The sequence below is a fragment of the Rhinopithecus bieti genome, unplaced genomic scaffold, assembly GCF_001698545.2.
Source record: "Rhinopithecus bieti isolate Rb0 unplaced genomic scaffold, ASM169854v2 scaffold_1673, whole genome shotgun sequence".
In the NCBI taxonomy this organism is placed as follows: Eukaryota; Metazoa; Chordata; class Mammalia; order Primates; family Cercopithecidae; genus Rhinopithecus; species Rhinopithecus bieti.
Window position 1 is genome coordinate 3987033 of NW_016804690.1, and position 23406 is coordinate 4010438.

The window sequence follows — 23406 nt, forward strand, 5'->3', positions numbered from 1 at the left end:
GGGAGGGTATATGTGTCTAGAAATTTAAATAAACACAGTCAAATGATAAGGAGGATGCCACCACTGACCCCACAGAAATACAAACAAACATGATTTGTTTGCTCTTGGTTCTCTAATTCTTTTAGTTGTGACATTAGGGTGTTGATTTGAGATCTTTCTAGCTTTTTGATGTGGTATTTAGTGCTATAAATTTCCCTCTTACCACTGCTTTAGCTGTGTCCCAGAAATTCTGGCACGTTGCCTTTTTGGTCTCACTAGTTTCAAAGAATTTCTTGATTTCTGCCTTAATTTCATTATTTACCCAGAAGTCATTCAGGAGGAGCAGGTCGTTCAACTTCCATGTAATTGTGTGGTTTTGAGTATGCTTCTTAATCCTGAGTTCTAATTTGATTGTGCTGTGGTCTGGGAGACTGTTAGGATTTCAGTTCTTTTGCATTTGCTGAGGAGTGTTTTACTTCCAATTATGTGATCAATTTTAGAGTAAATGCCATGTGGCACCAAGAAAAATGTACATTCTGTTGTTTTGGGGTAGAGAGTTCTGTAGAGATCTATCAGGTCCACTTGGTCCAGAGCTGAGTTCAAGTCCTGAGTATCTTGTTAATTTTCCGTCTTGATCTGTCTAATACTGGCAGTGGGGTATTAAAGTCTTCCACTATTATTGTGTGTGTGTGTGTAAGTCTCTTTGTAGGTCTTTAAGAACTTGTTTTATGAATCTGGGTCCTCCTATATTGGGTGCATATATATTTAGGATAGTTAGCTCTTCATGTTGAATTGAACCTTTTACCATTATGTAATGCCCTTCTTTGTCTTTTTTGACCTTTGTTGGTTTAAAGTCTATTTTGTCAGAAACCAGAGTTGCAACCCTGCTTTTTTCTGCTTTCCATCTGCTTGGTAAAGTTTCCTCCATCCCTTTATTTTGAGCCTATGTGTGTCTCTGCACGTGAGATATGTCTCTTGAATACAGCACACTGATGGATCTTGTCTTTACCCAGCTTGCCATTCTGTGTCTTTTAATTGGGGTATTTAGCCTATTTACATTTAAGGTTAATATTGTTATGTGTGAATTTGATCCTGTCATCATAATGCTGGGTGGCCAGTTTTGCAGACTTGTTAATGTAGTTGCTTCATAGTGTCATCGGTCTGTGTACTTCAGTGTGTTTTTGTAATGGCTGGTAACAAATTTTCCTATCCATGTTTAGTACTTTCTTCAGGAGCTCTTGCAAGGCAGGCCTGGTGGTGGCAAAATCCCTCAGCATTTGCTTGTCTGAAAAGGATTTTACTTCTCCTTCATTTTTGAAGCTTAGTTTGGCCGGATATGAAATTCTGGGTTGAAAATTCTTTTCTTTAAGAATGTTGAATATTGGCTCCCAATCCCTTTTGGCTTGCAGGGTTTGAGAGGTCTGCTGTTAGTCTAATGGACTTCCCTTTGTAGGTGACCTGGTCTTTCTCTCTGGTAGACCTTAACATTTTTTCCTTCATTTGACCTTGGAGAATCTGATGATTATGTGTCTTGGGGTTGATCTTGTGGAGTATCTTATTGGGGTTCTCTGTATTTTCTGAATCTGAATGTTGGCCTGTCTTGCTAGTTTGGGGAAGTTCTCCTGGATGATATCCTGAAATGTGTTTTCCAACTTGGTTCCATTCTCCCCATCTCTTTTAAGTACTCCAATCAGTCTTTTTACATAGTCCCATGTTTCTTGAAGGTTTTGTTCATTGGTTCATCCTTTTTTCTCTAATCTTGACTGCCTGCCTCATTTCACTAAGATAGTCTTCAAACTGATAGTCTCTCTTCCACTTGGTCTATTCGGCTATTGCTACTTGTATTTGCATCATGAAGTTCTCGTGCTAGGTTTTTCAGCTCCATCAGGTCATTAAGTTCCTCTCTAAACTGGTTATTTTAGTTAACAGCTCCTGTAATCTTTCATCATGGTTCTTAGCTTCTTCGCATTGGGTTTGAACATAATCCTTTAGCTCAGCAAAGTTCATTATTACGCACTTTCCTAAGCCTACTTCCGTCAGTTAATCCATCTCAACTTCAGCCAGTTCTCTTCCCTTGCTGGAGAAGTGTTGCAATCATTTGGAGGAGAAGAAACATTCTTCTTTGGGGATTTTCAGCATTTTCAAGTTGGTTTTTCCTCATCTTGGTAGATTTATCTACCTTTGATCTTTGAGGCTACTGACCTTTGGATGGGGTTTTTGTGGGGTTTTTAAATGTAGCTGTCATTGCTTTCTGTTGGTTTGTTTTTCTTCTAACACTCAGGCCCCTCTTCTGCAGGTCTGCTGCAGTTTTCTGAGGGTCTACTCCAGACCCTGTTTGCCAGATTACTGTCTGCTCCTTTCTCTGGAAGCTTCGTCCCAGAGGGGCAGCAACCTGACACCAGCTGGAACTCTCCTGTATAAGTTATCAGCTAACCCCAGATGGGAGGTCTCACCCAGACAAAAAGCACAGTATCACAGACATCCTTAAGGAAGCAGTCTGGTTGCTTGGTGGAGCTGGTGCTCTGTGCTTGGGGAAACCCCCTCATCCTGAACGCCCAGACTCTTCAGAGTCAGCAGGTAGGGCTGTTTAACCTGAGACCACAGCTGCCCCTCCCCACAGGTGCTCTGTCTCGGGGAGATGAGAGTTCTGTCTGTAAGACCCTGGCTGGAGTTGCTGGGATTCCTGCAGGGAGGCCCTGCCTGGTGAGGAAGGATGGATCCGGTTCCTACCTAAAGAAGCAGTCTGGCAATGATCTGCCATAGCTGCTATGCTGTGCTGTGGGGAACACAGCCCAGTCCAAACCGTGTAGCCTCCCTAACACTGGCAGGGGAAAATCACTGACTAGAGCTACAGTAATGGTGGTTGCCCCCAACACTGAGAACTTGGTCATCTTAGGCAGACTCCAGGCTGCTGTGCTGGCCAGCGGGGATTCCAAGTCAGTGGGTCTTAGCTTGCAGGGATCCATGGGAGTGGGACCCCCTGAGTGAGGCTCCCTGGCTTCAGCCCCCTTTCCATGGGAGTGGACAGATCTCTAGCCTTTCTGGAGTTTTGGGAGCCACCAGATTATGTAAAAACTCCTGCAGCTCAGTGCCTGCCCAAATGGTTGCTGGCAGGAGCAGCTGCCATGGGTCTGCCCAGTTTTGTGCTTGGGACCCAAGGCCCTGGTGGTGTAGGCTCACAGGGAATCTCCCGATCCATGAGTTGCAAAAATCCATGGGAAAAGTGTAGTGACCCATGCAGGCAGCACACTCCGTCACTGCCTCTCTTGGCCCAGTGCAGCTTCTGGGTGAACCGCCCGTCCCTGCCCCCACAGCTTTTCCTTGCTCTTCGCGGGTTACACCAACCACCTAGTCAGTTCTAATGAAAGAACATGGGTACCTCAGCTGGAAGGGCAGAAATCACTCGCCTTTTGTGTTCCTCTCGGTGGGAGCTTTAGACAGGTATTGTTTCTACGCAGACATCTTTGGCCCTTCCTTCTTCCCCTTATTTTATAAAAAAATTGATTAATACTTTTCTTAGAGTTAATGTCTTAGTCTGTTTGGGCTGCTATAACAAAATATCATAAATTGGCTGGCTTATAAACCACAAAAATTTATTTCTCACAGTTCTTGAGGCTGTGAGATTAAGATCAAGGTGCGGAGATACTCACCATGTGAAGGCCTGCTTCCTAGATGGTCATCTTTTTGTTGTGATTTCACATGGCAGAAGGGTAGAACAAGCGCCCTCAGGCCTCTTTTATAAGGGCACTAATCCCATTCATGAGGGCCCTCATGACCTAATCACCTCCTAAAGGCCCCACCTTCTAATACTACTACCTTTAGGGTTAGAATTTTAACATATGAATTTTGGCAGAGGATGCGGGGGGCACTAAGATTCATATCATAGTGGTTTACATCATTTTATATTTTGTACTGCTCATACATGTGATAGATAATATGGAAAATACCTTTATAAGTTTTATTGTTTTCTTGATTCAAAAACAGCACAACATATTTGTGTCTTCAAAACTCAACACTTAGCTCCCAAGTTTCTAGGCTAGTCGAGGGTTTTCCCTATATTCCCACATGTAACTTTTGGATGGGAATTTCTAGAAGGAAAACATAAAGTTTGTTTTTCCTGCACCTTACTTACAAATAGTAATACTCTGCTACAGTTTGAATGTGTCTCCTGAAGTTCCTGTGTTAGAAACTTGATCCCCAATGCAAAAGTGTTGGGAGGCGTGGCTTGATAAGAGATTATTAGGCTCTGGTCTCACAAATGAATTCTTGTGAAAGTGGGTTAGTTATCTCGAGAGTGGCTTTGTTATAAAAAGCATATTTGGCCCCCTCTTATTTTCTTGCGTGTACTCTCTTGACCTCGCTTTATGTCATGGGGTGATGCAGCAAGATTGCCCTCACCAGAAGTTGGCATCTTGATATTGAACTACCCAGCCTCCAGAGCTGTGAGAAATAAATCTCTTTTCTTTATAAAGTATCCATTATGTGGCATTCTGTTATAGCAACACAAATGAACTAAGAGAGACTCCTTTCATTTCTAGTCTGTGATGGTTGTGGGTGATGAACAATAAAACAGATGACTCAGATAATTAACCAAAACATTTATCCAACCATTATTCTATTTAATTATTTAACTCAAAACTCTCCCCATGCTGTCTATCAACTGGTCAATTTTAAAGATCATCTGCCAGTATCATCCTTAAGTCAAGATACTAAACTAATATTAAATAATGCTGTCAATAGAATCATACTTACAAGCAAGAGCTTTTACTATTGACTAAGAAAATTCTGATTTTATAAACATTAAATGTACTATCACTTATTAATTACCTATGCATGTTATGGGCACTATTTCTTTTTCCATCTGAAAGGAAGGGACCATTTCATGCCATTTGAATAGATTTAATATTTTCCATTATATTCTATTCTACTGACACTGGTAAAAATGTTCATTTGTTCAGGCAATATTTTACACTATTACAGGGCTTGAATTGTAAATGCTGAAGTACTTTCTAAAAATTACCTTAAGAGAAAAGGTATTACAGCTGTGTATTTTGGCTTTAAAGCAGTGATTAGCAAACTTTTTCTGTAAAGAGTCATATAGTCAACATTTTAGGTTTTGTGGCCACACCATCAATGTCACCAATAGACAAGAAAATGCAAACTGAAAACAAATGGATACCGTTTTTTTCTTTTTGCCCTTCAGATTGGCAAAAAATGCTAAAGATTGATAATATCCTGTTGATGAGTTTGTGGAGAAATAACTACTCTCTAAATTACCCCAACCATTTGGAAAATTACTTTGGTAGCATTTATTAAACATTTAAATGTTTATATTCCAAGGATATACACATAGTCAAGTACACTAAGACACATCAGAGCCGAGGCTTTAGGTGAGGTGACTGGGAGTGGGGATGGGGCTGCACAGACCAAGGGTGACTGTGTCATGGACTGAGGAGCATGAGGAGCCTGCCTCTGTGGCTGAGGTTAAAAAGAGAAGTGTTGTCACATAGACCTAGAGATGGAACTTTTGAGAATGTCTCTAATAGAAGTATACCAATAACATAAATGTATAAGGATGTGCACTCTGGAGAAATGAAAAGCTCCGAACACTTCACCAAAAGAATGGTTGAATAAATTATGATATATCTATCTGTTAATACTAATGAAGTAATATGCATCTATTAAAAAGATCTTGATGTTCTGATCTAGAAGGATCCCCAAACTATTATAAGTGAAAAAAATTAAAATGTTACATAGTATGATCTCATTTTTATGAAAAAGTAAAATAAAATAATTCTCTATGTACATAGTCATTCACTTATTTATTTTTAATTTTTTGACAGGGTCTCTCACTCTGTCATCCAGGCTGGAGCACAGTGGTATAACCATAGCTCATAGCTCATTGCAGCCTCAAACTCCAGGGCTCAAGTCATCCTCCCTCCTCAGCCTTCCAAGTAGCTGGAACTACAGGCATGCAATACTACACCAGGCTAATTTAAAAATATTTTGTAGAAATCAAGTTGCACTAGGTTGCCCAGGCTGGTCTCAAACTCCTGGTCTCGAGCAAGCCTTCCTCCATGGCCTACCAAAGTGCTGGTATTATAGTCAAGAGCCACTGCACCTGGCCTGTTTTCTTTAACGAAGGAAACCCTATAGAAGAATTCATCCTAAATGATTAGCACTAGTTATATTAGGAGTTCAGACTAAAAGGAAATGGATAGGGAAGAAGAGATGATTAATTTTACTTTAGAAACTCCTGAAATGCTAAAATTAAACAAAATACATTACTTTGGTTTCTCAAACTACCAAAATTGAAACAGTAAATAACAATATATTATAGTATTATGTGGCTAAGAACAGAATTTCTCTATCAAAATCTTTTAGCTTATGTTTTTTAAAAAAATGATAAATAAGTATGGCATAATAAATTTGAATTTAAACTAATCCCTTAATTTTATGCCTTCCTTAATTAATATGCTTTGAATACACACTACATGCTTCAACACTAACGACTCTGAGAAAGCTACTGTGTCAATATACAACAGATTATAAATTTGGGGAGATAAGGTTTACATGGGAAAACAACAGTGAATGAAACAAGACAGCATATAAACAGCTAAGAGCTAAATGACAGGATAAGCAATTGAAAAACCTGATGAGTTTTGGAGTATTCGGCCATAAAAGATTCTATCCAGGAGACAAGACTTGAAATGATCTATGGAAATAGAATTTTCATAATGTAAGGGGAATGTTTAGGCAAGGGCACTACATAAAGACAGGCATGGAAATAGACAAAGCTGAGTATGTTCATGGGAAAATAGGTCTCAGTTCAGTCAAATGACAGGTTAATATTAAGTGGTAGAAAGTACAGGACCAATTATTTCTTTCTGCTATGCAGGGTGATTACAATGGAAACTGTCCTCTAAGGCAAATATAAGTCCCATTATAGTTCAATCATTTCTAAACAGATCAGGTGGAAGCTAAGTGGTTATATCCATCAATTCTTAAAGTAGTTATCTCCATGTTTATCCTTATGCCCTGGATACTATCCAGAGTTTTGATTCTGAATTTTCATTATTTTCCTCTTTTTGCTTATGTTACTACATACAATACTTTAGTAAGTTGATGACTTTCAACTCCTATATATTTTACAGCAACATTCTAGATTCATTTCTCTTCCTGTAAGAATACTTCCTCCAACTAAGGTGTTTTCAAATGGTCACTGTGTAGTCAAACAGTTGAGACATTTTATGCCAAAGAACATGCGTGGTTTTTGTACCTTCATATTTAAATGTCAACACGGCTAGATAAAATTTCTAGGCTCAATGTGCTTTTCTTTCAATACTTTAAAAATATTTTCCCCTTTACCTTATTGTATCCATGTTGCTGTTGAGAAACCTAAGGTCAATCTGAATCTTGTTCCTTGTTTTTTTTTTTTTTTTTTTTAATTTTTTGAAACAGAGTCTCGCTCTGTTGCTCAGGCTGGAGTGCAGTGGCATGATCTCAGCTCACTGCAAGCTCCACTTCCCAGGTTCATGCTATTCTCCTGCCTCAGCCTCCTGAGTAGCTGGGACTATAGAATCTTGTTTGTTTTAAGGTTGTCTGCGCTCTGACTCTGGAATCTTTAAAATATTCTTCACCGTGTTTTCGGTATCTATAAATTCCACTTTAAGAGTCCAGGAATAGGTTTTCTTTCTGGCTTCTATTTGCGACTCTGGGTCCTTTCAAAATGAAATCTTCCCTCTTTATTTTTTGTTATTATTTCTTTAACTATTTCTCTTCCTTCATCTTGCTCCCTTTCCTTTCAAAACACCTATTATCTGAACGTTACCAACTCTATTTCTACCTTTCATATATCTTAGTTTTCTTTTATATGTTCTATCTCTATTCTTCCCTGCTGCCTTATGGGAGAACATCTCAAACCCTCTTCTAGTTCCCATTATATAATTTCTATGGTTTGCAACTTTATAAATTAATTATTACCTGAGTCTGCCTTCATTAAACGGCTTATTTGTAAATAAAAATGAAATGTGCCAATATGATATTAAATAAACATTATAAAAAGGAAAATGAAGTGGGAAAGTTTAATGTACCATTTTGTGTTAAGTGTTATACATGCAAAAAAGAATCCTTTTTTGTTGTTTTTAACTTGCATTTATGAGAAGTGTGGTCCCTTTTACATGTTCTTTAAAGTATAATTCCCTTTAAAATTTTCAATCATTAAAAAAAGAAAGATAAAAATTTTACACATAACCCTGAAACAAGTTATTACAATAAATTGCAATATACCAGGGTATTTACTCACACTTGGAATAGTTGAAGATTTTTTCCTCTCTGGCCCTACAAGAGGGCTTGCAGTCATCTCGCTTTTTGATCCAACTGTTGTGCTGCCAAGTTTTCGAGCCACATCTTTGTCCCACTCTTCTTTCTGTTCACTTTCTACACTGTTAGCCTGAGCTCTTTTGGTATATGATACAGCAGGAGGAATGGATGGACCAGCTATAATTTAAAAAAAAATAGCATAATGAGCTGAAAAACAACTGATCTATTTTCTGCTCACAAACAAAAACTCTGTATTAAAATTATCCACATTTGCATGCTTTGAACTCTGAACGAAGATTAAATTGTGATTTCAAAAATCAGGTCAGTCCCTGTAAAAGGGATTATATTTATAATTCAGTAATATAAGTCTGTGAGAACTAGATGACACAAGCACATAGAGACGTGAATGTACAATGCTTTAAAAACACAAGTTTGGGTAGAACCCGTGTGTTGTTTCACTTATTTGACTTTTTCCCCTACCATGATCACTGAAACGCCGCTGCTTCTGATTTGCTGAGATACTTCTCTGGACCTTCAGGTGAGCAGGGGACTGAAGAGTGCTGTTGTTTAAGTCACTACTGGGCCGGGACCTCTGACACAAGTTTCCACTGGATAATGATTCACCACCTTCAAACTATAAGAAGAAAAACCACAAGGATTTTAAAGCAAAAAAAAAAAAAAAAAAAGTTTGCACAAATACTGCACTTTTGATTTTCTAAATGATTTAAAGCTATATAAGAAGTAATCCAAGCTGAAAAAACAGTGTAGTATTGGGCCTAGAACTTTAAGTTGGCAAGCAGCAAAAGGAGTGAACTGGATAGAATGTGCTTTACTGACTACTCATAATCTTCTATTATCTTGTACAAATCCTTAGTTTAGTCAAAATACCAAATAACAGCTACCAATTATTGAATGGTTATTATAGACTAGGCACTGTGCTAAGCTCTTTCTATATGTTACTTTATTTAATCATCACAACAAACCTATGATGTATTAACCTACACTTTACAGATCGAAAAACTGAGGTTAAAAAAGTTAAGGGGCATTATTGAGATTCAAACTTAAAATAAAATCTAAAATTTTAAATACACACACATGTATATACACATATGTATGCATATAAACATACATATAGATTTGTTTTGTTTTCCCCACATTTGCAAAAAAAAAAAATACAGTTTACTGTTTCTGATCAGGAAACTATATCTACTTAGAACTCAGCATGGTAAACTACGGGTTGACACACTATCCCTCTCTCTGTAACGTACAAGTTGCTTGCTGCCAGCAAACTTTTGATGGAATCACTGGCATCCCAATAGGAAATCTAAATTCATATACAGATAATACTAATGATAAATCACAGAGTAATACTGATGATGATAAACAGCTAATGCAGAGCACATAATAATCTGCTAGAAACTGTTCCGAGTTTTTAAGCGCATAATAATCCACTAGAAACTGTTCCGAGTTTATAAGTGCTCATTCATTTAACACTTTCAATGATCCTAAAAGATAAGCACTATTATTGCTCTCATTTTATAGGTAAGAAAACTGAGGCATAGAAAATTAATTGCCTTAGTTGCACAGTTAGTGGTTGTGCTGGGACAGGGCAGGGGTCGGGGGGACTTAGATCCAGTGAAGCTGGCTCCAAAGTTCAGGCTCTTACTACTTACCAGTAGCCTCATCCATTTATATTTGATACAATTCATACTTCATTTAAATTCATGCATGGTACGGTTACATACTTATAAAATTAGTGCTTCTTTTATATTTAAATTAACAGGAAAATTAAAGACCTCAGGAGTGTACTTTAAAATCTAAGTAGAAACAGTTCAAAGCCTTTAGAAATAACCATTTGCACTATTTCCCACTTAAAATTCTCTTGAGTTGGCTTCTTTGATACCACATCTCTAGCTGTTAATGTCTCCACTAAAGATTCTCTTCCATTATAATAGTACCCACCTGGTAGGTTCACTGGGAGGATTAGATTAATTAATATTTGTAAAGTCCTTAGAACAGTCCCTGGCACATTACTATGTGCAATGTGTTCCCCTCTAATGAAGACTCCAAATCTGTTAATTATTCAAATCTCTCCCCCTAATTCAGATCTATATATCCAAATGCCTAATAGACAGCTCCATCTAACAGGAATCTCAAATTTAACTATCCCAAATTGAACTTCCTCTCTTCCCTCTGAAATCTGTACCTTTCCTATCTTGGCAAATGTGCTTACACAGTCATCCATATTGGAAATCTCATGGGCTCTTATCTCTCATTTCCAACTGGTCCCCAAGTACTACTGTTAATTCTACTTCTTACATGTCACACAGACCTGCCTTGGTGGGTCTGACCTTAGCCTACTGTAGGTACATGTCCACCTATATGCTCCCAGAGTATGCTGTGCATCCCCCAAATCAGAACACATACTGTACCATACTATTAACTGCTCGCCTCACCTCTAGACTAAGGGCTCCTTGAGAGCAGAGACTTTCTCGTCTTTCTATTCACAGTACCCAGCATCGTTTCTGGTACAATAAAGGTTCAATATATGCCAGCTGGAATGCACTGCTCCATTAACAGTTATTATGGAATTATAAATTTCAGCTTTTTGTCTCTAAAATACCTCCCACAGATATCTAATTTCCAATAAATTTTTAATGTCCTGCAATCTGTTCTTGACTCTCGATGTATAGCCTTTATATTTGTTTTGCTAAAGAATCATTTGCTTTTATGCTTCATGATACAGTTTGGATGCTCTGTCCCCTCCAAATCTCATGTTGAAGTGTGACCTCCAATGTTGAAGTGGGCCTAGAGGGAGGTATTTGAGTCAAGAAGGTGGATCCTTCATGAATGGCCTGGTGCTGTCCTCATGGTAACAAGCTCTCCCTCTATGTGTTCACGCTAGATCTGGTTATTTAAAAGAGCGTGGCACCTCCCCCACCTCTCACCTGCTCCCTCTTGCCATGTGACATGCTGGCTACCCCTTACCTTCCATCATGTCTGTAAGCTTCCTGAGGCTCTTATCAGAAGCAGATGCCAACACTATGCTTTGTGTACAGTCTGCAGTACTGTGAGTCAAATAAGCTTCTTTTCTTTATAAATTACCCAGTCTCAGGTACTTCTTCATAGCAATGCAAAACTGACTAACATAGTTCACCATTTGTATACAGTTATTTTCTGAGTATATCTCCTTATTATAGTTCTCCTGGCCTTGAGAATTCCCAACTGAAAGCATCAGTCACTTGACACTTTATAAGGCAAAATGTCATCAAATAACCTTTCCTGGAGTTACCTCTTTTACAAATCCTTTAAGACATACATTTTATTTTAAATGCTATCACTTCCTCACGTTTCAGTCACTGTCTTTTCTGCACACCTGGAATAACCATATTACCTTTAGTGGGACTGTTACATTTGGATGCACAAGCTGTGGGGGAGGCCATTCTCAAAGACCAGGCTGTGAATGGTGGCTCCTGGAGCTAAGAAAGACAGTAGGCCTATTCTTTCATAAAATCTCTCTTGGTACCCAGAAATAAAACCAGTTTGTAATTTAACATCGTGATTTTTGAGTTCCAATAAATAAGAATGTTAGAGTAGGATCTTTATATTATTTTTGATTCTACGAAGAATATATTTACTAATATATAAGCTCAAAAAATAATTCACAGTAATTTGAAAAGGTGAAAAACTTACTTCAGGTGGTTTTCTACCTAGAAGAATATAAGTAGCCATAACTTCATCATACTTCTGATTTATTAAGGCATCATTTATTTCATCTCGTGCAAAGCCCATAGTGATCATAATGTCTAGAAATTTAAAAAAGAGAAATTTTCTGAAAATGGTTTTATTTTCATAAATCAACAAACACAGGCAAGTCTGCCAACTTGGAATATGAAAACTTAGTCATGAAAATTTAGTGTAGCTTAAAAAACTTCTGGACTATTAACCTATGGATACCATATGTTCACAGATATTGTACAATGATACTTTTACATGCAGAAATTATCTACATCATGGGTAATATATTAACGGGCCCACTTAATTTCTCATTGCCTCATATATTCCTGAGCTAATTTTCTTTGTCCAGTCTAAGACCATGTCAGTCTTTGTTACACGCAAAATTCCCTTTCTCTCAACTCATCCTCAGCTACTTGTGAAGTGGTTTCTTTCCTCTCTTAACAATTTCTGCTTTCTGATTTGCAGTAGGGTGACTCTTCTTTGGGAGATCTGAATTTCCATGGTTTTTCTGATCAGGTTCCTTATACCCTAAAATGCTCTCCCCTGCCACTCTGCCCTCAAGCCAAACAGGGACACAGTTGAGATGACTCAGTTGAGACTAAATGATGGCTTTGGGAAGGGATTGCGAAATGAAGAGAACAAGTTAGAAGGACAGCTCTGGCTGGATATGGGCAGTAGCAGGACGAGTGAGGAGGGAGAATAAACATTGCTAAGACAGTAGAAAAAGAAAGGGAGAGCCAAAGTGTTCAACTCTTAATTCAGTGCCTCTATATCTTTGGTTGAAATACATGCTACGTTCGCTGATACTTATCAGTCTGATCAGTGCTGATAGTCGTATCAGCCATTCCTCCTGCTGGGTATAACTGAAAGTAAAGAATTCAATTTATTTACATTAAGTTTTATATCATCATTGTCAAACACTGAATTAGACCATAATATATATGAGAACAAATTAGGGAACTTGAAATGTATAATTTTTAGTGTATTATCATTAAAATGATAATGCAAGTATTTTTCAAATAAAAATTGCTTCCTATTTATACTTTTAAACACCATTTTGGTACACTAAAGGACTCCTACTTGCTGCCTAGGGACAGTACTTCTTACCATGTTTAAATACTTACCTATTCTTTTTGTGTCATTGAAATCTGGATCAGGCTCAGTATATGGCTTTAGTTCTTCTTCTTCATGACCAACATTCATCCATCGATCTTTCATTATTTGCTAGGAAATAAACTCTACATTATGTGTGGTCAATCAGAACATTCAGCCACTTACTATAACTCTATTTTAACAAATGTAAAATTACTGGTTCACTCAACAAGTTTCATGTGACATTTCTAGTTTGATTAGTGGGCCAAAAAGAGGTGTAAGACTTTGGGACACACACAACAACTATGACTGTCTTCCTACACACTCACCAAATGTATTGATTCAAAATACCATGCCTCTCTTATTCCTTCAAAGGGAATATTTTCAAATTTGGTTATTTTAACATAAGAACTTACTTCTTATAAAGCAGATTTTAACTTCTGCTTTAAATTTTTACATTTAAGATTAATATGGAGATTATAATTTTTTCCTGGTTTATGCCAAACATATGCCTTATTTTAAAATCATCACTTATTAAAATATTAGCAAAGAAGTGGTCATGGGGAATGAAAATCAGGGTTAGCAGTAAAGCTATCAATAAAGATAGCTAAGATAATGTGGGAAGGGAAGGCAGTCAAAATTTAAGTCTAGAGTTAGGAATTAGGTAAGAATCAAGCTGGGGTTGATGTGAATTACCAGAGTCAGATTTAAGCTAAGGCTGTGACAATAACAGACAGTTCTGGGCTGTTAAAAGGCAACCTTGTGGGGGGCAAGCTAGAGAATGGGAAAAATATTTGCAAAACATATACTGGATAAGGGGTAAATATTCAGAATATGTAAAGAATGCCTGCAACTCAATAACATAAAAACAAATAACCTCAATAAAAAATGGGCGAAGTGATTAATAGATATTTCTCCAAAAAAGATACGTAAGTGGTCAAAAAGCATGCTTGCTGTGTGAAAAGATACTCAACATCATTAGTCATCAGGGAACTCAAAACCATAGTGAGCTATCACCTTATACTTATTAGGATGGCCACTATACTCATTAGGATGGCCACTGTCAAAAAAACAGGAAACAACAAGGGTTAGTGAGCATGTCGAGAAACTGAAACCCCTGTGAACTGCTGGCAGAAATGTAAAATGGTGCAGCTGCTACGGAAAACAGTACAGAGGTTCCTCAAAAAATTAAAAATAGAACTACCATATCATCCAGTAATCCCACTTCTGGGTATTTATCCAAAAAAACTGAAAGCAGAATATCAAAGAGATATTCAGAAACTTACACGCACTGCAGCATTAGTCACAAAAGCCAAGATGTGGAAGTAACCTAAATGTACATTGACAAATGAACTGATAAAGAAAATGTGGTACATAAATACAAAGAAATATTATTCAGCCTTAAAAAAAATCTTGTTACATGTTACAATATGGATGAACCTTGAGGACATTATGTTAAGTGAAATAAGCCAATCACAGAAAGACAAATACTGCATGATTCTACTTACACAGATTATCTAAAGTAGTTAAGCTCACAGAAACATAAAGTATAATAGAATGGTGATTGCTGGGGCTGATGAGGGGGAAATGGGGATTTGTTTAACGAGTACAGAGTTTTAGTCACACAAGATGAAAAAGTTCTGGAGATCTGTTGTACAACAATGTACACATAGTTAACGATGCTGTAATACACACTTATAAGTTGTTAAGAGGGTAAATATATGTTAGGTGTTTTTTACCACCACCACCAAAAAAAAGGCAATCTAGTAGAGAATTTACTATACTCATGGTCAGGCAATGGGGAACTGGAAGAAACTTATTTGAATAATTCTGTATTAATTTAGAAAGATTGTTCACTTTTTATTACTACAGAATTTTAGGTTTTCATTCTAGGTGCTGATATATTAATTGCTTTTTCCAAGTCCTGTAAAGTACTTTCTCCATCTTTAAACTTTACTTGCCAATATTCCACTAATTAGAAAAATAACTTCCCATATACATACCTTTTGAAGGCTAATTTCTTGACTGCCCAGGTACCTTCTCCTCATTTATTAATATCTACCTAAAGCTAATCATTAGAAAATAAGAAATCCAGGGAAGATCTCTAACAACCAAAATCTTTAACAGTACTGCTGTGCTGAATTGGAGGATTTTCCAGAGGTCATCATCACATGATTTCTTTTTTTTTTTAAAGACAGGGTCTCATACTATATTGCCCAGCCTAGAACTCCTGGGCTCAAGTGATCTGCTTGCCTCAGCTTCCCAAAGTGCTGGGATTATAGGCATGAGCCACCATGCCCAGCCACATGATACATTTTTAAATTAAACTTTCTAGAGAATTCATATATTTAAAAAATACAAGTATGCAGACATGTAACTCTTAAAAAATTATCACTAACTTGATTTCTTTTCACCACTTTGGGCAATGGTAATTTAAGTGCCTTATTCAACTACTTTAAATAAAACTAGAGACCTACTACAAATAATTCTACCATGTGTCTTTAGTGCTATTCATCAATAAGGCAAAAGTGGGGTGGGTGAACATCAGGAGGGAAAAAAATGGGCAAAGCAGAGATGCAAAAGTTGCCACATAAGTTCTCGAAATACTAAGGCCTTTCCTGTTCCTCCCCTCTCCCCTCTCAAACATTATGTCTGACAGAAGCCTGAGCAAGAGTCAGGAACCAGCATCTGTAGAAATAAAATTTTGTTGTTGGCAGAATTTCCTAGGTTGGAAGGTGAATACATAGAAAACCCTCAGAGAACATATTGAACTACTTAAGGATAGTTATACAGTACACACAGTCCCTCCCAGACCGATCAAGCTCCAATCCAGCCATCTACTCCTTGACACCTTTATTGATTCAATTCTACAGCTGCACAAGCAGAGAAAGTAAGGAAGGCATACGGAAGTAGGAGCTCAGCTGATGCTTAAAAGTCTTTAAGCATATATAAAGTAAATCCATAACAAATCCTACCCCTCCACACACGTATCAGTACAAACAAAGGAATCTAACTGTCCTTTTATTAACACATTACTTTTTAATAGGAGTTCTTTGGACATTTGTTGTTATGATAATGGATGAGAAGCACAAAAAAGAAAAATAACAAACATGAGCTAGACACAAAATACTTCTAGTTCCTCAAATCAATTTAAGCCCTTATTGATGTTCTCAAATTTAAGATTACAAGTTTGAAAATAACAACAAGTGGAATAAGATGAATAAATAGTAGAATACTAAGTAAGTAAAAAGTTAGATTCAGGTAGAATAATTACGGGTTAATCATGCAAAAAGGAAGTGGAAGGAAGACAAAGAACCAGGAGAGAAAATGCAGGTATAAAGAGGCCCTCAGGCAAAACCAGCATGTAATAGTTATCTCTCAATGGTATGCTTTTGAAAAGTCTCTCTGGCCAGTATGTAGGGAGTGAGTTAGAGGGGTTCAAGATTAGAGGCACATAAATCATGTAAGAGGCTTCAGCTAAATCTAGGAGAGATATGATGACACCCCAATTTAAAGGTACACAGTGGCAATAGGGAAACAAAAGGCATTTTCAATAATTTGCAGGTAAAAATGAACAAAACTTAATGATTTATGCAGTTTTATGGAACTTCATAATCACAATTCATGATTACGAAGGATGAATATCCATATATCTACATGACTGGATATGGGGAAGAGATGAAAAGAAGAAGAAATTGAAGACAGTGCCCAAATTTCTTATTCAGAGAACTGAATTGAGAGGTTGGTATCATTCACTGAGATATCAAAAGCACAGAGGGAAGAATGGATGGAGAAAGATGGAGCTCAGTTTTAGACAAGCTGAGTTTGAGGCACTATGGGATATCTCAATAAACATGTACTGTAATTACTCTGATACTTTATTCTGAGGCTCAAGAGAAATCTGGGCTAGGGACTGAGACTCAGGAATCCTTAGCCTACAGAGGATGCTGTATAAAAGCTGCGGGGTGGGTGGGATTCTCCAGGAAGAATGAATAGTGTTAAGAATAAATAGAAGAGGGCTCAGAGTACAGCCTTAAGGAACACTAGTACTTAAAGGTTAGAAAGAAAAGAAATCCAAAAAGAAAAACCCGCAGAGCATGACACGGAAGGCAACGAAAGAGTTCTTTGAAGAGGAGAAAGTGCTGTCCTGTCAAATATGGCCAAACGGTCAAATAAGGTGATACCTAAATAAGTAACCCCTTGTGTTTAGCAGTAGAGATGGGGGGACTTTGCTGGGGGAAGTTTCAGTGGAGGGGTGGCATTAGGAACCAGAAGGTAAATGGATTGGTGAGGAACGGGTGACAGTTTAAATGTAGATACTCTTCAAAAGGGCTCACTACAAAGGAGGAGCAAGATGGCAGCACTGAAAGGGGATTGCCGGGTTGAAGGATGCCTTTTTTAGTGGAGGAGATTCAAGTATGTATAAAAGCTGAGGAAAAGGAGTCAGTAGAGACAAGGTTCAGTTGGTTACAGAAGAGAGAGCCTTTTTGAAGGGGTGAGATACTGAAAAGGAAGGTAGATAACCAAATCCAGCAAACAGATGAGTGAAGTTTTCAACAAGAGAAAAGACATCTTTCCACTATGACAGGCAGTGGGGAGACATGGGGTCTAAACAGTTAATCTAATTTTTTTGTATAGCAATGTACCATTTTATTACAAGGAGTCTCAAAAATGAAAACAGTATCTCAAAAAGGAAACTAGACCACCAACCTCCACCTGCAGAATTAGGGGAAGACAAAGGGCACGCAGTATCAGTTTCTTGGCTCACTTGAAGCCACTGGGAAGGTATGAGAACAGAGCCAATCTAAAAATGGCTGATGTTACATTAGGAGCCTGAAAAGAACAGGAGACCCTTGAAGATCTGGCCATCCCTTCTAGAATGTTCAGTAAGGGCACCTTTCCAAAGCTACTAAGCAGGCATTTGGCATTTCAGGATTTTGTCTTATGGTTGCATAAAAGTATCCCTTTCACCCAGACCTGGTACTCTTTATGGCTCAAAGTTAAGAACTGGGGAAGGATGGAAGGATGGGTGGCAAGGCAGCTCCTAGAAGAGTTCACCCAGCATAGCTGCCCTCGGCTCAGGGACTTGGTTTCTGTCTAGTCTCTGGGATTTATATTTAATAAACTTTCCTATAAACATACAGAGAAAGAGAAATATAAAATCTGAGGTGTTGGTGGAGAAAGGTGTTGGCAAGAAGCCAGAGCTGGAGAGGTCTTTTCAGGCCAACCTGACCTCCTCCTTGACCCCTTTGGCTTCTGGCTTCTCCTCCTTGGTTTTCTCCTCTTCTGTGACTTTGTTCTTCTTATCTAGGTCTTTCTCCTTTTCATCTTGTTTTGACTCTCTTGGCTTTTTTGAAGTTGGAAGAGTTCTTGTGGCCACCCTCTCCCACCTCATCAGAGTCGGAGAACTCTTCCTCACAGGCAATTCATTTGTCAGAGGAACAGATCGAGATGCATTTGTCAGGGTCTTCTTCACTCTCATCGCCACTCTCCTCAGGGACGGATCCTGTGGAATCACCTGCATTTGGACCCAGGTGTATGGGGCAGCATTCTGAGGTTCTCAAACAGTCGCTGTTTATCTTCTCCAAGTACTATTCGTGTTCTGGTTAGTCATACTGAAAGGACTGATGTGAAGCTTGAAATCTGGTCCAAACTATTCCAAGTAGTCGCTGTATGGAAGCTCATTAGGGATCTCTGTATCCAGGGCCACACCTGTCTCATATGTCCAGCACTAGGCAACATTACAAATGATGAACCACCTCCTCCCAGCATCAGTATAGGCAGGTTAAAGCTCTTGACAAATCCCACACACTTGGCATGGACCCCCCACCACTTTTTTTTGAGATGGAGTCTCACTCAGTTCCCCATGCTGGAGTGCCCTGGTGCAATCTTGGCTCACTGCAACCTCCGCCTCTAGGGTGCAAGTGATTCTCATGACTCAGCCTTCGGAATAGCTGGGATTACAGAAGTGCACCACCATGCCTGACTAATTTTTGTATTTTTCGTAGATGCGGGGTTTCACCATGTTGGCCAGGCTGGTCTCAAACTCCTGACCTCAAGTGATCCTCCTGCCTCGGCCTCCCAAAGTGCTGAGAACAGGCATGAGCCACCACGACAGGCCAGCATGTGCTTTGATGATCAGATGGAAGAAACCTAACCAGTCCCCAGATAAGGAATGTGAGCCACACTGTAAGAGCACTGCACTAGGCTGGAACATCTCCATTACTCTGAACGCAACCAGCTTGAAATGGTCTCATAGGACTTGTCATCAATCCCATCTCAGAAAGGTAGTTACCAGCATAATACTTGCCTTTGCCAGCCCCAATATCCTGTAGATCCCTAGTTCCTGAAAAGTTCTCTCCATACTTAGAAGACACAGTCATGACCCAGTCTGTGGTATAGAAGGCCTCTTCCATCCCATCACCATGGTGAATATCAAAGTCAATATATAGCACCCTCTGGTGATACTTCAGCAGTTCCAGGATGGCCAAGACAATGCCATTGATGTAATAGAAGCCAGATGCCTCAGGCTTCTTTGCATGGTGCAGGCCCCTAGCCCAGTTCACAGCGATGTCTATCTGCTGCTTATTAAGTTTCACAGCACTTGCCACAGAGCCACCAGCAGACAACTGTAAGAACTCAAACAGGCCATCAAATACTGAACAGTCCTTGCCGATGTTGAATCTGCATCTGCTTGCTGAGCTCGAACATGTAATCTGAATGGATGGAGCGCAAGAATTTAATGTAGTCATCCCTGTGGTACTTGGTCATCTCCTCAGTACTGGGCTTGTGAGGGTGACAGATTTCTATTTTTCAGTGGAGACCATAGTTGGGCAGCAAATTGTAAGTCATGCAGATTTGGTGAGGCTTCATTGGATGGCCTTGTCTGTAAGAGTAATTTCCAACATCCCCGTCGTAGTAGTAACGGACTTTCCTCCTGGTGCCCTGTGTCTGCGTCATCTTGCTTGCCTCCCATCCCTCTCATCAGTTGGTCTCAACAGTAATGTTTAAGGTATGGGAATGGGAAGCGGAGTACTCATGACTTTTGGTTTGTATTTTCTCAGAGGAATAAAAGACAAGGATATTTGCCTAGAATGTTTTCCCCTATCTTCCCACCTAAGTTCCTTTTTATTTCAAAATGACCACATAAAGTCTGGGCCCTTTCTGTTACTCTCTTTCATGGCACCCCGATCTTTGCCTACAATTGAATGAAGGTTGTTGTTATGTAATATTTTGGTTTACCTGTTAATCATGTATCTCCACTACTAGACCATAAACCCAATCAAAGAATGATCCACGTCTGGTTTGTTCAATATTGCATATCCAACACCTAAAAGTACCCAGCACTAAATGGTCAGTACATATTTGTAAACCGAATGAATTAAAACCTCATCTTAATCACTTATCTGTCCTTCTCCTGTGTTCCCATAGAACTCTGCTTATATCCTAGTGTTACTGTTATTAAACTCTACCTTTGATTACAGTTAGTTGTGTATAGGTTTATCTTCACGTTATTTAAAGTCCTTGAGGACAAAGGCTGTGCCTTATGTGCTGTTTTTTCTCACTACAGATGCCTGTTTTTGAACAAGGTAGTGTTTCAAAATAATGTTGCTACAAGATCCCTGGGTAAGACAGAATCCAGAGATTAGCAACAAGAAGACACCTTACAAAGTTGTTATAATGTCCAGGAAAGAGAACAGAGGACTGAACTAGACATGAGGAAATGGAAGAAAGAAACCAGAAGTATAATCTATTGCACTTGATGAAAAGATTCATTTTGGTTCTGAGGGAATTGATGGAATACAAGAGGGTTCTGACAATTTTAAATCAGGTGCCTGGCAGAATAGGGTTTCTATAAATTAAGCAAGAAATATAGGAGCAATAGCAGATTTGATAGCTGAGAGATAAGCAATTAGAAGGAAAATGAAGATAATTTTCCGATGTTTCTCAGCTAAATTGTATTTATTTGGTGCTCATTTCATATCCACATGTTCCTGTCAGAATAAATATATACAAGGATCAAACCCTTAAAAGTGATTTTTTTGTTATTTGGGGAAATGAGATTTACTTATGAAATCTAAATTTTTATTTATTTATTTATTTATTTTTTGAGACAGAGTTTTGCTCTGTTACCCAGGCTGGAGTGCAGTGGAACAATCTCGGCTCACTGCTACCTCCGCCTCCCAGGTTCAAGTAATTCTCCCGCCTCAGCCTCCCGAGTAGCTGGGATTACAGGCATGGGCACCATGCCTGGCTGATTTTGTATCTTTAGTAGAGACGGGGTTTCTCCATGTTGGTCAGGCTGCTCTTGAACTCCTGACCTCAGGTGATCTGCCCACCTGGGCCTCTCAAAGTGCTGGGATTACAGGTGTGAGCCACCGCACCCGGCCTATTTTTTTTTGTTTTTGAGATGGAATCTCATTCTGTTGCCCAGGCTGGTGTGCGGTGGTGTGATCTCAGCTCACTGCAACCTCCACTTCCTGGGTTCAAGTGATTCTTGTGCCTCAGCCTCCTGAGTAGCTGGGATTACAGGCGCTCGCCACCATGGCCAGCTAAATTTTCTATTTTTAGTAGAGATGGGGTTTCATCATGTTGGCCAGGCTGGTCTCAAACTCCTAACCTCAGGTGATCCACCCATCTGGGCCTCCCAAAGTGCTGGGATTACAGGCGTGAGCCACTGCAGCCGGCCTATTTTTTGTTTGTTTTTGAGATGGAATCTCATTCTGTTGCCCAGGCTGGAGTGCAGTGGGGCGATATCAGCTCACTGCAACCTCCACTTCCCGGGTTTAAGCGATTCTCCTGCCTCAGCGTCCCGAGTAGCTGGGATTACAGGCGCTTGCCACCATGGCCAGCTAAATTTTGTATTTTTAGTAGAGACGGGTTTCATCATGTTGGCCAGGCTGGTCTCAAACTCCTGACCTCAGGTGATCCGCCCGCCTGGGCCTCACAAAGTGCTGGGATTACAGGCATCAGCCAAAACTATTTGAATACACAGTAGAATTAACTATTTAAAGTTGTGCTATTAGCAGTGAGTTTTAATAAAGACCAAAAGAACAACTCGAAGTGTGGGCTGGGATTTTCAGGGAAGGAACCATAAGGGGACAGGATGTAAACTGATTTGAAATATAAGCAGTATTTGGAATGGTGCAAAGTCATGGCAGAAGGATGTGAGGAACAGTGAGGAGGCACCCTTCTTTTACTAAGCACATGAATCGTACACGATGAAAGAATACATTTTATACTACATTTTATAATTAGCACGGGAAAAAAAACAATAGGTGGACACAGAAGGAATGACTGCTAATTCTCACATAAAACTAGATTTGAGGCTAGGCTGAGTCAGGAAAAGTAGAAAATGCAGTGATAAGGAAAGAGAATTGGGCAGCAATGAGAGAATCAATAGTTTTGTTTCCCTTTATTATTATTATTCTAGGCACTGGGAATCACCAAGAGTCTGCTTAGCAGTTTGTCCCACAACAACCGTTGTATTTCAAAGCAGAATAAAAGTAATCTCAGAACAGAAAATAAAGGGTGGAAAGAAGATCTCCTTAAGAAAGGGAAGACGTGGGGTTTAACTCTGTTAATTCAAAATCTGAGGGTCTTTTTTCCAAAAATAAAGCATAGAAAGCAACAAAGAATGGATACATGAAAGGGAAGAGAGACATGGACTACCTGCCCTTAGTTGTGTGAACCTCATGCCTATGTAAAATTCTTTCATGGTAACCAAAAGAATTGACGTTAAAAGTCTAGGGAGAAACGTTCCCAGAAAACTGAGGTACTGCATGATAGGAGAGAGCTCACGTAACCCTAGTCTGGGTGGTTTCAGGCATGGTATAAAGAAAGACCTAGGCCAACAAACTGCACTAGACATAGAAATTAGTTGAATAAACTCATCCACTCCGATTTCATTTCATATATCTCATGAAAAACTAGAGGACAAAAAAACTTCCAAAATTAACAAAACAAAGTTTACCCTAGCCATCAGTGCCAATGAACATAAATGACTGCCTGAGAGTTATATTAACAAAACAATTGATTCAGATGAATTAAACTAGCTATGGGAAATATACACTCTATACTTAGGTGCACATTTATTTTATTTTATCTTATTTTATTTGGAGACAGGGTCTTGTTCTGTCATCCCGGCTGCAGTCCAGTGGCGCAATCATGGCTTATTGCATCCTCAACCGCCTGGGCTCAAGCAATCCTCTTGCTTCAGCCTCCCAAGTAGCTAGGACTACAGATGTGTGACACCACGCCCAGCTAATGTAGAGA

At 39.0% G+C, this 23406-nt stretch overlaps 1 protein-coding gene and 1 pseudogene across 1 annotated transcript in view; both read right to left on the bottom strand.

The window, feature by feature from the left end:
- Positions 1–23406, bottom strand: part of MARK1 (microtubule affinity regulating kinase 1) — a 140484-nt gene that overhangs the window by 17819 nt on the left and 99259 nt on the right. The window contains 4 exon segments of the mRNA XM_017870006.1: positions 8285–8478; positions 8782–8935; positions 11995–12107; positions 13164–13263. Of these exon segments, the coding sequence (XP_017725495.1) occupies positions 8285–8478; positions 8782–8935; positions 11995–12107; positions 13164–13263 (561 nt within the window).
- Positions 18350–20091, bottom strand: LOC108528272 (histone deacetylase 1-like; annotated as a pseudogene).